Source organism: Micromesistius poutassou, assembly GCF_964030765.1.
Source record: "Micromesistius poutassou genome assembly, chromosome: 3".
NCBI lineage: Eukaryota > Metazoa > Chordata > Actinopteri > Gadiformes > Gadidae > Micromesistius > Micromesistius poutassou.
Genome location: NC_140273.1, coordinates 3,564,706 through 3,578,659, shown reverse-complemented (window position 1 = coordinate 3,578,659; position 13,954 = coordinate 3,564,706). Strand labels below are relative to the sequence as shown.

General features: G+C 46.5%; 2 protein-coding genes across 2 annotated transcripts in view; one reads left to right on the top strand and one right to left on the bottom strand.

The window, feature by feature from the left end:
• Window positions 1–130: 130 nt before the first annotated feature.
• LOC311341254 (transcription factor AP-4-like) lies at window positions 131–8,013 on the bottom strand. The gene is made up of 7 exons (XM_084466152.1): window positions 7,734–8,013; window positions 5,514–5,679; window positions 5,224–5,322; window positions 4,932–5,102; window positions 4,395–4,544; window positions 3,560–3,730; window positions 131–3,083 (listed from the first exon to the last, which is right to left on the bottom strand). Exons 1-7 carry the CDS (start codon window positions 7,820–7,822, stop codon window positions 2,928–2,930), a joined length of 1,002 nt encoding a protein of 333 aa, XP_084322278.1. The 5' UTR covers window positions 7,823–8,013; the 3' UTR covers window positions 131–2,927.
• Window positions 8,014–10,589: 2,576 nt separating this feature from the next.
• glis2a (GLIS family zinc finger 2a) overlaps window positions 10,590–13,954 on the top strand; it is an 18,816-nt gene continuing 15,451 nt past the window's right edge. Inside the window, exon 1 of the mRNA XM_084465228.1 lies at window positions 10,590–10,942. The gene's annotated coding sequence lies outside the window, so the exon portion shown is untranslated. The remainder of the gene's footprint in view (window positions 10,943–13,954) is intronic.

Below are 13,954 nucleotides of genomic sequence, written 5' to 3'. Positions count from 1 at the left end.
TACATAAAGTGGCATTGTCTTTTCAGTTAGAACACTAAACAGAGTACAGTACACAAGTATTATTTAGAAAAAAAGTACAAATTTTATTTCTTTTTTTTTTTCATCCTTATTAAGGCCTGTTTATCCAGGTTTTTATAAACAAAATATAACAGCATTTCATGGACCAGGACAGGTGAACAAAAATAAATCAGAAATATTAAAATGTTTCCCCATTTCGGAGGAATGAGAGATAAAAAAAAAAAAAGCAAAAGAACAACAGCTGCTCAGGTTTTGGTAACGGAAAAGAGCTTCTTTTTTTTCTTTTCTTTTTTAATGGCAAAAACAACACCTTCGGTATCCTTGATTGGGGCAGCATAAAACATCAAGTGCTTCATATCAATCATCTGGTATCTGGCCCAAAGGAGAGGAGTGCTGCCACACACCGACACGTTAAGAGGGACCCGTCCCCGCCCCAGCCTCAGCCCTGACTGATAAATTTGAACATCTCTCTCCAATAAAGATATAAAACAGGCTAAGGCTACGCTTAAAATATGTACATAGAATCTTCCACCTCTCGTGGTTTTTAAAGAAAAAAAAAAAAAGGGTATATAGTATTACTGAGAAAAGCATGACGGGGCCCCCAACCGGTGTGAAAGTGGCCCCTAGCTGGACCGCCGCCCACGCGCTGACTGTGAGACATGGGAGACGTGAGGAGGCAGTCCGGGCTCCCAGGGGAATGAGCCATGACAGACCTTTACAAGCACCCACTGACGTAACCCCCCCCCCCCCCCTCTCTGAACATACGTTCACACGGCAACGTGACATACATGACCAAACGAAGAACGATAAAGATTCAAATAAATGGAATGTTTACAGCATCAAGTCAGCGTATCGGAACAGGGAGCGATACACGGCCACATTTACCGGGCGGGATTCCAGTCAGACATCAGAGACGCGGGACAATTGGGGGGGGGGGGGGGGGGGGCAGGGACAACAGAGGGCGTCTGCTGTGTGCGGGAGGGGTGGAGGGGGAACAATCTCAATTTCAGTGCAGTGCACTGAGCAGACGACACAAATAAAAACAACTATTCAACGGTGCCCTTTTGATAGGTCCACACCACCCGTTAAAATAACCTCTTTCACCAACCACATGTTTACCTATTTTCATTATTTGCATTGTTTTCCAGGATACCTAGACGTCGCTCAAATTCAAAATGGAATAACTTGATTCGTAATGTGGTTTTAGGTGTAGGTTTGGCTCTCCTCATCATTGCCCATCAGAGACGGTTGGCTGTTCTCCAGCTCTGGCACGTTCAAGCCCAGATTAATCTCCTCCTCGAAGAGTGATAAGACTACATATGAAGACTTTACCACCAGCAAGTTTCATATCCACCCCCCCCCCCCTCCCCCCCGCCAGTGCACTAGGTAGTGTAAGGATAACCAAATAGGGGTTGGCCTTAGTGCTCTGAACAGCACTATATAGAGCCAGAGCACGCGGAAGTTACAACTTTACATTCTAAGATGTAAGCAAGTGATGCTTGGTAAGTACATGTCTAGAAACGGTGCATAGATGATCCCTTCCTCATTTCAAACAGTCACTGGAGATGGAATTGCATAAATTCCCAAAGCGAGTGCATAGTCACGACGGTCCAACAAGTCTGAGAGGCTCAGCAGATGCTTTTTAAAGAGGCCTTGTTTAAAAGGTAAAACCTGGGACCCGATTTAGTCAGGTTCCAAATAATTCCAGTATTTAATCTCAATGGTTGGGGGGGGGGGGTATGGTATGTTTATGTTCCTAACATACATCATTATTTGTATCAGAAGAGGGGACAGATTTCTGGATGAACCAGCTTCGATTATGTGTATAGCATATGTGTGTATCCACCACCAATGGTGGAGTACATTATCTGACACGCAATCTGAAGATTAATAACCGTTCCAGTTATTTAGCCCATGGCCGCCTTTTGCACCAACATATACACAGAGTCAGTTGTTTAAGTCAAAGAGTGAGATACTGCCCCCCCCCCCCCACATACATTCAGTAACACTGCAAAACAAAAAAGGAAAAGCCCCTTCTTGACTTGATTGATGATGTAGCTTAATCTTACTCGTTAATTCCAAAACACGGGATCAAACATGGAGCAAATTAGTTTGAGTCCATCAGATGAATCATTGATTCATACGGGTTCTTTTTTGTTTAGCTTCATCCACTTTATCGCAGCTTAAACCAGCAGGGTGGCACACATGAGGCCAGACGAAGGGGGAAAATAAGTGCACCCCTCTGAACGCGCCCTCAGCCCTTAGGGGCTCAGCCTGCCCCGAGCTATATTACATTCAACTCTCCGTCGAGTCTATCCATTTGCAGCACACACATAATACTGTCAATGAGTATACTGGAGCCGGGCAGCACTGACGCCACGATTGTAAGTAGCACGTGATGAAAATATTAAATTAAACAAAAAGGACGGAGGATTTTTTGGAGGATGATGATGATTGGGTTTCTCTGGGGTTCTTTTTTTTTCTTTTTTTTTTACCTGTTCCAGCATGAAGCCGCTGTGCAACAGTGCAGGAAAGAGGAAACACCTTTCAACCCTAACTATAATGTTATTGGGTTCACAACGTGGCACTTCCTGCGTGGTCAGTCGGTTACTTTACGGCTAGCTTGGCCGCTAGAACCTGGTTGTTAACCGTGTTAACGAATTTCAATTTGTTAACGAGGAAATTGACCTCCGAGGGGCTTATGGTGGGTTTGTTCTGGTTTCCAGTACAAATAAAATGGGCGACTCAACAGTGGGGGGGGGGGGGGGGGGGGGGGGGGAATGGGTCGTCTAAAAAAACTTGTTCGCGTCAAGAGGCAACTACAGTGTGTGTATGTGTGTGGTGTGTGTCGATCGGTGTGTGTTTGTGTGTGCGCGCGTCTAATGCAGCTTTTGCATGCAAGCCATGGGTTAGTTCATCGAGCGGTCCTCTCCCTCCGTGTCAGTGTCTGTATCGGAGCAGGTGGTGTCCATGGCAACGTGGGCGGGGCTGACGATGACCGCCCGCCTCTGCTCCTCCTCCGCGCTGCTCCTCCTCTCCTGGTTGCGTTCGATGTGCTGGATGGCCTTGAGGAAGCACAGAACCGTCAGTCCTGCGGGTAATCTCTCGCTAGCCTGATGTAAAATTCTGAATAAACATCTGCAGCGATGTGAAAGTTCAAGTTTAAAAACAAAATGTTGTTAGTTATGAGCCACCCTTAAGGCTTAGTTATCGTTCCACGTTGATGCAATGCAAGAGGTTTTACGGACCCATTATGCCCTTTCAGACCCTCCTTGCGTCCACTGCAAGGGCCTGACGTGCGCCTCCAGAAAAGTGTAACCTTGCGTCAAGGCGACTCGGCAACAAGAGCTGTGATTGGTCCGCTTAATAAAACCCACCGCAGGACCAAAACAGGTTAACGACTGCGTCGAAGCGACTGCTTAGTCATTGCGTTACATCAACGTGGAACCATAACTAAGCCTTTAGTATTTTGTATACAACAATCTCACATTGACAGACACGCGAATAAAAGGTTTCCAAGCATGTAGAGCTCTCCTCGTACCTGCACAATGGTGTCCAGGTTCTGTCTGGACGTAGACACAGTGCTGGTCTGGGCGCTGGGGCTCAGCGTTACCACGGTGACGTGATGATGCGGGTGCTGGAGTAGTGTGGGGGCCGGGACGATGACGGTGGGGTGATGGGTGGGGGCCGGCGGGGTGGGCGGGGCCTTGATCTAGAACAGACAGTGACTTGTTAAGAATGTTATTTTCTTGTTTTTACCAAAGAAGTTGAAAGGAACCAAAATAGGGCGTTGGATTCGTTCACGCCGTGCTCTGGAGTCATGTGCTTATCAGCCAGGCGCCCTTTTTGCCACTTGACTGGCATCGCTGATTATTTATTCAATCAACACCTCTGCTGACTGGAGATCCGCAGCCAACGTCCAACCCGACATTTCAATATGAAAATAGTTAACTTTGCCCCAAATCTTCCACTGTTTCACAGGTTCTGTGGAGCGCGGGTCTTGGCTTGTTTATGTACCCTGTTCATCTGCTGGGAACTGTATACTATGGTATGGCATGACTGTTTACTCTGCCGCTCTGCTGCCAGATAGAACTGGATAAAACAAATTTAAACAGCTGTTGCAACTATAAGTCTGACACAGCCTGCAGGAGATAACGGCTGCCAACATCTGGACACGCTGGGAATGCACCTCAAAAGGTTGCTCAAGGTTGTTCAGTAGTCGCTGCCAAAAAATACATTCAAATAGTAGCCTCATGTGCATCATGAGGCTAGTATTTCAAGGGCGATGCTTTAAGCCCATTTGCGCGGGAACAGACAAGCCATTGCAAAATACCCGACGTGCGTGACGTGCGTGCGTACGTGTCTATTGATCGTACCTTGGGGCTGTGTGTGTGGTTCTCTGTGGTCTGCCCGTGCATCTGCTGCAGCCGTAACAGGGTCTGGCTCTGCAGCTGGGCCTGGGCTTCCAGCTCCTGGGTGATCACCTTCAGCCGCTCCGGGTGCAGGTGGTTGCCCAGCGTGTGCACCTGGGAACCACATGGCGGAGGAACACACACACTTAGAGCCGGCGCAGCAGGAAGACTCTCTGTGATGCGCTTGGTACGATTCTCTTAAAATGACATTAGCGGTCGGGGTGATCAAACCATCCCTCCTGGCTTCACAAAACCAACCGTTAAACCAACCAATAAAAGTACAAACGATTTCCTTGTCCTGATTCCTCCGGAGAGCTTTTATAACAGTAGCCATGGAGTACGTTGGTCTTTGTGATGAGTACTTGTATGGTGATTCCCTGTTACATTGTACTCAAAGAGTGCTATTGACCAACACATGTTGATTACAAAATACAATTGTTGTGTATATATATATATATATATATATATATGTGTATGTATGTATGTATGTGTGTGTCTCACCTGCTCCTCCAGCAGCATGCGAGCTGACCGCTCCTTGCCCAACTGCTGCCGTAACTCCAGCATCTCCCGCCGAAGCTCCTCCCCCTTCTCCTCCTCCTGCGCGTCCGGGGAGCCGATCCCCTCGTCCTTCTCGTCCGCTCGCCTTCTCTTGGGCGACGAGCTGCTGAACTCCTGGATGGGCAGAGAATGGTGCACCCGCAGGGTTTAGGGTTCTGACCCAATGCCGACAACCAAACGAGATGCGAGAACGACACTCCACGTCGTGGACATGTGGATCCACGCGCTGCCGTACCTGGATGAACCGTTTCAGCTGGTTGTTCTGTTGCAGCAGCTGGGTCTTCTCCTGCTCCAGAGCGAAGATGTAATCCGACGTCTGCTGCAGGATTGCTGCCTGGTTGTGGCAAACACGCGTGTTTAGATTGAGAATCAAAGTCACAGATCAAACGTGCATTATGAGCAAGAAATGCGCAGACACGTTTTTCGTACTCAAACGCTTTTTGGTGAAGAGCAGATTTCAGAAGCCAAACAAACACCTCTTCCATCACAACACAGTGTGATCGTGAGTGCTTGTGCGGGCCGTACCTTGCTGAGTTTCTCGCCGTCCGTGTGGGGCAGGAGAGACTTGAGGGACTGGAAGCCGGCGTTTATGCTCTGCATGCGCCGCCGCTCATTGCTATTGGCGATCTCGCGGCGAATGCGCCTCTCCTGGTCCTGGGCCGTCTCTGGGCTGAGGGGAATGTTGGCCAGGCTGAGAGAGAGAGAGAGCGAGAGCGAGAGATGACATTTCCACATAGAGATGTGTCAGGAGAGTCAAGAAATTTCGTTTCGGTTTCCTTGTATTGTGAAGGCCTAGCAATGTCATGTGGGCAAGTTTCGTTTTCGCTTTGATCCACAGTTTATACAGAATATTACGAATTTGGAGTGTACTTGTTTTTTTGTTCTATTTGTAGGGCTTAATCACAATTGTTTTTTTAGACAAAAAAACGGTTTGTTGACCAATACTTGCACTTCCTCCTCACCAGGGATCTTTGCCTCCTCACCAGAAAAGGCTTTACAAAAATGTTGACCTGCTAAAGAGGTCAGCTGTCACTCAACTCAGCGCTCTACACCTCTGACCCTGTGTTGTGTGGTCTAAACTATTTCTTCAAGGAAAACAATGGGTGAACCATGAGGGCCACAGAGTAACCCATTAACCTGAATTTCCTGATATTTTCATTTCGTTGATATTTTTTACTAGGGGTTGGTAGGGCGACGGGGCCTGGTTGGACAGGCAACCCGATGGCTATCTGAAACAAAACAATAAGTTATAGCTGCGACTGCCTTTGACCTACATCTGGTTACATATGCTGGCAGATAAAGCTTACTATCACTTGGCGGTTTGCATGCCATTTCAAAACAAATTAACTTTGGTGATAAAGCCAATGTGATTATTGACTTCCTCATATTATTATACAATACAAACCAAGCTTTTCCTTTGCTAGGGGGCAAACGCATTGAACGATATGAAAACCCTCGAGGGTTGCATGTTATTACGGTAACAGACTTGTTGATATATCTAAATGCAACACTTAAAACATGTAGGAGAACATGATTGGAGGTGTATTAAAAGTAGACTGATGCATTCAGCCTCCGAATTGGCACGAAGCACACACGCGGCTAGTCTTATCACCCTGAAGACATGTTGGGGGGGAACAGTTGGTTTAACTGAGGATACTTGGGTCATATTTAAAATAAGGATATAGGAAAAACGTGTGAAAGTCTACGTTTGCTTCGCGCATATGGTCATTCACATATGTTGCTGAGTCACATGTGCGCGCCTCGTCGAGGGGTTGCGTTTATTGACGCACGGGTTCCAATAGGCTTACCAGTAACAGTCACTCTTTAAGAAACGGATGATACACAAACAAACTTCGATTCGTCGTTTTCCCATTCCTTGGGGTTCGGACTGAAATCGAAAGCAGCAACGACGTGCTGCTACTACTAGGCAAGTAGTATCACGCGATAGGACTGAAATGTGACACCAGCAGGCCAGCCCCTTGGCACCGAGAACAATGCCTTTTCCGTACACTCGGGAGCTAGTTTTGGTCAATGGCTAACCGTACTACTTTCAACCCACCAAGACGGGCAAATCTCAAATTCAAACCACGGGAATGTGTGCGTTAGTTTAGCCCGTGTGGAAGGAAAGCGGGCGGGCCGGCCAGGGGGAACAACAAAAGGCATGCGATAAACACCAGCCGTGCTACATTCTCCACACGACACACACCGTGGACCAGCATGGCTGCGCAGCGCTAGCAGAGCAGCTACACGGGCAGGGCTCCACACTGTGGCCCCGTTCCGCCCTGCTAAGGGTCGGGAAACGTGAGGGGTGAACCCGGGGGAACATGAATCACCGCGATGGGTGTTCGGTGGACCGCTCAGGGGTGGTATGGCACATTATCCCCCGGATAAACCGTGTCGAACACGGGTGAAAAAGTGTATAGCGCCAAAGCGGCGTGCAAGCACGATAACAACCACGTGGTTGGTGTTGCGCCCGACATAAACGCATCCATTTCGCGGTGTTTATTTACGTTTTCCACACCCGTTCGCGGCGTGGTGCGCGCCCATCGCCGCGACGCTTCGGGTTATCGATAAGTGCCGCCATGGTCGGCGGGGGCACGAAAAGGGAGTATTGACAACCATGTTGTGGGTTTACCAAATGCGGGTGCTAACGGCTAATAAGCTAACCCATTTCCGATCCCGATTGCCGCCAGCCACATGCAATGCGCGGCGTGCTAATAGGGCGATCTCCCGTCGGATACATACCTACAGAGCCCCCCGATAACATCCTTCTCCGATTTCTTGAACTGCTGTAAGGAAGGGATCTTCTCTGTCGGCATCATGAAATATTCCATGCTTCCGAAGACCCCCTTCAGAAATCCGTGTTGTTTTCCCCCGCCACAAACAGCTTCTTTAATAAGAGGTGCTGATTATAGAAGCTTCCTATTCACCCTGTTTAGGTGCATAGTTTAAATCCGAAAAAACAATCGCGCTCCTACGTTAAAGGAAAATAGAGAATCGGAATGCCTTGCTGTGTTGCAGCCACAGCTGATGGGGATCCTCCACTGCGTGTGTGTGTGTGGCTCTTTGCCTCCGCCTACTACGTGTGCTTGCAGCTGATCTGTCTCGAGGCGGGAAACAGCTGGTAGGAATCAAGTTGCTCTCTGTTTTCCGGAAAAGTAGACAACGCACAAAGGAGTCCAGTGAAACGCGGCTGTTGTGTGGCGCCGTGTGGCTAGGCCTAGCCAATCTAGAATACACATGTTTAATATATATATCAGATATCAGTTATGTATCATATAATATGGTAAAATGATTTTTTTTTTTTTACCATGTATTAGCCTATATATGCTTTTTAATCTGATGGCCCCCTTTGGTGACACATCTTGCAAACATAGGCAAACATTAATTTATGATTCATCAATAAACACTACAAAAATTAATAATACGAATTATTATTATTAATAATAATATATAATAATATAAATTATAATAATAATAGTAGTAGAAGGCTACTTATGGTTTGGTTGTTTCTGAGCTGTTCACTGGTTACACAATTACCAGGCCCCTACACATTCAAATAATAGTGTCATATGTAAATAAAAGTATAATATTCATAATAAATCCCCCACCTCTTGTTCATCAATGGTTACGATTGATTTCAGTCCACCAAATCTCCAGTGATCTGAGAGGTCTACCATCCTGAAACCAGAAGACCTTTTCTAAACGAACCTCCATCGGAATCTGTTTGTGTTTTAGGTTTTGATGTGACTGTTTTGTTTTTCTTCTCTTATGCTTTTAATAATTCTCAGTATTGTACATTTGTATTCAGGCATTTACTGTGTAATTACTTTGTGTATTGGTGTTTGTTTTCTTATGTGTAACTTTGGAACCATTTTCCTTCAGTGCTGATAATAGCCTTTCGAATGTGTAAGTAATGACAGAGCTACGACAGACTAAGAGACATATCCATATCAGCTCTAGGTCAATATTAAAATAATAAACAAGGGTCTTTCCTCAAATCAACAGTTAAATATAAACCCCTCCCTGCAAAGCCAAACAATACCTGCTTAGCTACTTGAAGCCAGCCTCTTTATATTATACACCTTGAACAACCGCCTTTTCTGCTGTCTCCTCCTCAGATGTCAACAACAACACTCATAACAGAAGGCTTGCGTCACTCCCTTTCGCAACTCTGGGATTGGTCCCTCCTCCTTGTCCTTGTAAATAAAAACTTTATGAAGTTTGATTGCATTGTGAAATCCAGAAATGAGCCATAAAAGCGCGGACAGATAAAGAAACAGTATTTTATATTGTGTAATGATAATATCGGGTTTACCACTAGATGGCAGCGAAGTACAAATTGTATTTAAATGTTTGAGACCGTTTTAACAAATAACCTATATCTAATCTATCAGCAAAGAATATGCGGTCATTATTTGCTGATAGATTCGCCCATCATATAGACATTATGTCTCTATATATTATGGTATATGATAGAAAGAAAACACATTTCAAATGGCCCAAACAATGTTGGAACTTCGGTAGACTTGTAGCCTATGGCTTTTTGTTTTGGGTAAATTATGCATATCAAAATACGTACGTGCATATGTTTCATAACAATCCTTTCGAATGGCTGGTGAGCAATAATTTATGTATTATCTGCAAAAACGAATGGTCTACTATGCCTAAATAGCTGACAGCTTGGTTTTCTGGGGAAGTATAGCCCAACAGACGCGTAATGTTCAGGAAAGGTGGATCCGACGTAACGCATGGAACAGCATAATTGCAACAGAAAGCAAAACAGAACAAACATGCGCAACACTTAAAATCTCACGTTGAAGAAATGCACCAGTCGTACGTCAGAGCCCTTCCTCTTCTTGGCTGGTCCTATGATCCGGATGTGGCGCTTTGAATGGCTCGAGTGAGGAGGTAGGTCTGTGGGGACGAGGACTGTCTGGTAGACATAAACACCGCGCGTTGTGATGAGCAAATCCTACAACTGGCCATCCATATTGAACCACTGCCTCCACGCACACATCGACACACGCGCCTCCCATGCACACCTACAAACACTCACAAAGTATGCTTTCTAGTGTACCAAGTCGTTCTGGTGAGAACATTTGGGCAATTTTGCCATTTTCAGAGCCTCCAGACTATGCAAATTCATTTAATTGTATTCCAAATTATTTCATGGGGATTTCCTAAGCAAATTTGGCTAAACGCACAGCATACCTACAGTGAGCAATTTGCCACATCCATTGGATAGGACTAGAGCTCATTTATTTGCTATAAACCACTAACGATACAGTCAATCAAATGTAAGTTTGTATGCAAATCTATGTTTTTCCCATCCTATTGAATCGACGATTTAATAGGCTACAGGCGTACAGGCTATACGCGATATAAAACAGTATATTTTTTCTTTTGGTGATATGTCAAGACACTACACAGAAAGAATGACCGAGAACGGACGTGGATAAACTTTAGGGGATGCAGACACAAGCGTCGCCTCCAGCTGTTGATCCCCCCCATCTCCACCCTCTCAGTTTACAGCACCACCCTTAAAACCAGCCTCCCTCCTCCCCACAAACTCAGTTGACCAGCGTCGCAACTAAGCGATGCACTTTCCAGACAGCTTCCCTATGTACACGCAATAGACGGGGTTTTCAGATGTTTTTATTTGTATCTGAAAACTAACACTTGGGTAAAGTAGCTCATCCTTAGCAGCAACACATCGACGAGAGAGAGGCTATCCCGTTGGATGATTTTTACGCGCACTTATTTCTTCCTCGTAGGTACGCCTAGGCAAAAGACAACCCTCGAATAATCGATGGTAAGCGAGGCACACTCTTTGGAGAAGTCGAATTGTGTCCAAGTATCGCCTGGGAAATAGAAGAGAGACGTCAGAAGGGAGTAGCGGATCACGGAGAAGAGATAACGGTCTGACACGTTCGCCTCGGACGGCTTTGGAGGTAATTAACCCGCCGACTAGTTTCCCCTTTCCCGTTCACCTGTGGCTCTCCGTGGCTAGGGGCCTATCTGTCTGGGTCTCCCTCTGCATGTTGCTGGAGTCCTGCAATGTGTGTTATTTTTTAAAACTAGGCGACATGTTGCAGGTATTATTATGAAACATAGCAGAGACATAAATGCTATCCTTGACGTTGCATGCCAGGTAGACAAAAAACGATGGACGCTGGACTCAATGAGATTCAGATGGTCCGTTCACTCTGTGGAGTTTGATGGATTGTGGTTTGTTTTCCTGCGTGATCATTTGGCGACCATGAGTCATTTTCAAAGCCTGTTGAAATCCAATCTCAACAACATTGTTAGCTGAATGTCAGTGTGTGCCCGGTGGAGTACACACACACACACACACACACACACACACACACACACACACACACACACACACACACACACACACACACACACACACACACACACACACTTCTCTGGCCAATGTGTATAACTTCTCAAAATGTGCCCCACCCCCTGTAGGTTTATTGTATGATGCTTCTGTAGGGGGGAGTGTGTGTGTGTGTGTGTGTGTGTGTGTGTGTGTGTTTGTGCATATGTGTGTGGTGGGATTTAACATATTACATTCTCTTTCCATTCTACCACTTCCACTGGGATTGGGACAAACTCGAACCTCCAGTTTGTCTCAATCTGACTAACCTCCAAAGTTTCACCTGAATTGAATGTACCCATCTTTATCAGGCGCTTTCTAAAACCGTCACAGCATGCTTCGATGCTGGACACCATAAGAAATCAAAGTTTTCTCCTCATCCATTTTGAGAATTTGAGGAAAACTACTTTATCTGACAGTGGCAAAATGCAGGTTGCAGTCTTCTTGCATCATTCGGTTCTCTGTGTGTGTGTGTGTGTGTGTGTGTGTGTGTGTGTGTGTGTGTGTGTGTGTGTGTGTGTGCGTTTTAGACCGACATGGGATTGATTCTAGAAGCTAACCAAAGCCAAGCAGACTCTTTTCCTGTTTTCGTTGGTTGCGTCTGCCAAACGCAGCCCCCGCCCTTGCCTCCCCCACCCCACTCCATCGCTCCTCTCCTCCATCCGCCCACTGTGACAGTGAGGCTCTGAGGACCAAAGGTGCAGAGAGAGAGAGACACACACTGATAAAAAACACACACACACAAACACACACACACACACACACACACACACACACACACACACACACACACACATAAACACACACACACACACACACACACACACACACACACACACACACACACACACACACACACACACACACACACACATAAACACACACACACACACACACACACACACACACACACACAGAGACACACCCACACAGAGAGAGAGACACACCCACAGAGAGAGAGACACACACACACACACACACACACAGACACCCAGAGAGAGAGAGAGCGAGAGAGACACACACATATATATATAGAGAGAGACACACATAGATAGAGAGATAGACACAAAGGTGGGGGGAGAGTTTTTGGGATGTTTTAACCTCTTCACATTCACCCTGTTACAGAATAAATGCACACAGGCATCCAAACACAAACAAAGTGAAATAATGCCAAAAAATAAGTGAAAGTTAAGAGAGAGAGAGAGGGGGGGGGGAGAGAGCAAGAACGAGAGAAGAAGGCATGTTTGTAATGATTCAACATTATATCAACACTATGGACTATATCAACAGTCCAGGTAGTGGATCCCCCTTCCACACACACACACACACACACACACACACACACACACACACACACACACACACACACACACACACACACACACACACACACACACACACTGTGATGCTCAAATCAGCTGTGCATCTCTGGACTAAAGCCTCTTATCGCACTTTACTATACAAACTCTTTGTCACTTTTTCAAGTGAGAGTAACAAGCCAGAGCCCAACAGTGGAGTGTGAGTAAGTCGTGAGTCAAAGAGTCAACAGGGAGCTTGGAATCAAATAACAGGAGGGACTCTTGTGGGTCTGGTACAAGTCTTATTACAGTTAGTAAACTAATGGCAAACTATTCAAACAATTTTTCATTAAATTAATATGGGAGCTTAAGCAGTGCTGCGGACATTACATTTCTTTCACTCTATATTACTTTATTTGTCCTGCACCTGGTCAGAAGGTGGGATGTGCTACTTTTTCTTTTTAACTATTCTGCCTGCAATCCTTCCCTTGTGTTGGGATGGGGGATGGCAGTGCCAAGATGTCAGGGCATGGTGAGAAAGAAATACTGAAAAAAGATTCAGGCATATTACTGGTGTTTTGTTCTTTAACCTCTGAATTTCCTGTCAATGTGCTTAGCTCAACTATGATGAGCTCGACCAGAATGTAGAAACAGTGGAGGAGGAGGAGAGGAGAGGAGGAGAGGAGAGGAGAGGAGGGGAGGAGTGGAGGAGAGGAGGAGGGGAGGAAAGGAGGGCAAGAGAGGAGGAGGAGAGGAGAGGAGGAGGGGAGAAGAGGAGGAGGAGGTGAGGAGAGGAGGCACAGAGAAAGGATGGAACAAAGTGCTGATCAGAGGATCGAAGAGGGGATGCTGGAGCGTTTGAAAGTGAGGCATTAAGGACGAGGATATGATATGGAAAGGCCCCGCAGCGTCAGGAAAATGAAGAGGGTGGTACAACTACACCCTAGCCTATCCTGCTGCACTTCAAAGGCACCACCCACGTCACCCCTCCATCGCGCTCTCAGACCTCCAGGGGTGCAGAAATGTAAAACCCTGGTTGCCCCCACCCGTCCACCCCCGGAGCTGTTTCTGCTGTACCCCAGCCCCCCCCTCCCCTCCCCTCCCCTCCTTCTCCCCTTACTGTACCCTCACGCTCTCGCTGTATTTTCTCTGGTGTTTGTACATGAGAGTTCAGCAGGTTCAGCCCAGTTAAAACAGCACCACTCCCTCCCCCTTTGGCCCCCTCGGTGGAGGAGGCAGGAACCACGGCCTCATGGAGGGAGGGAGGGAGGGAGGAGGCA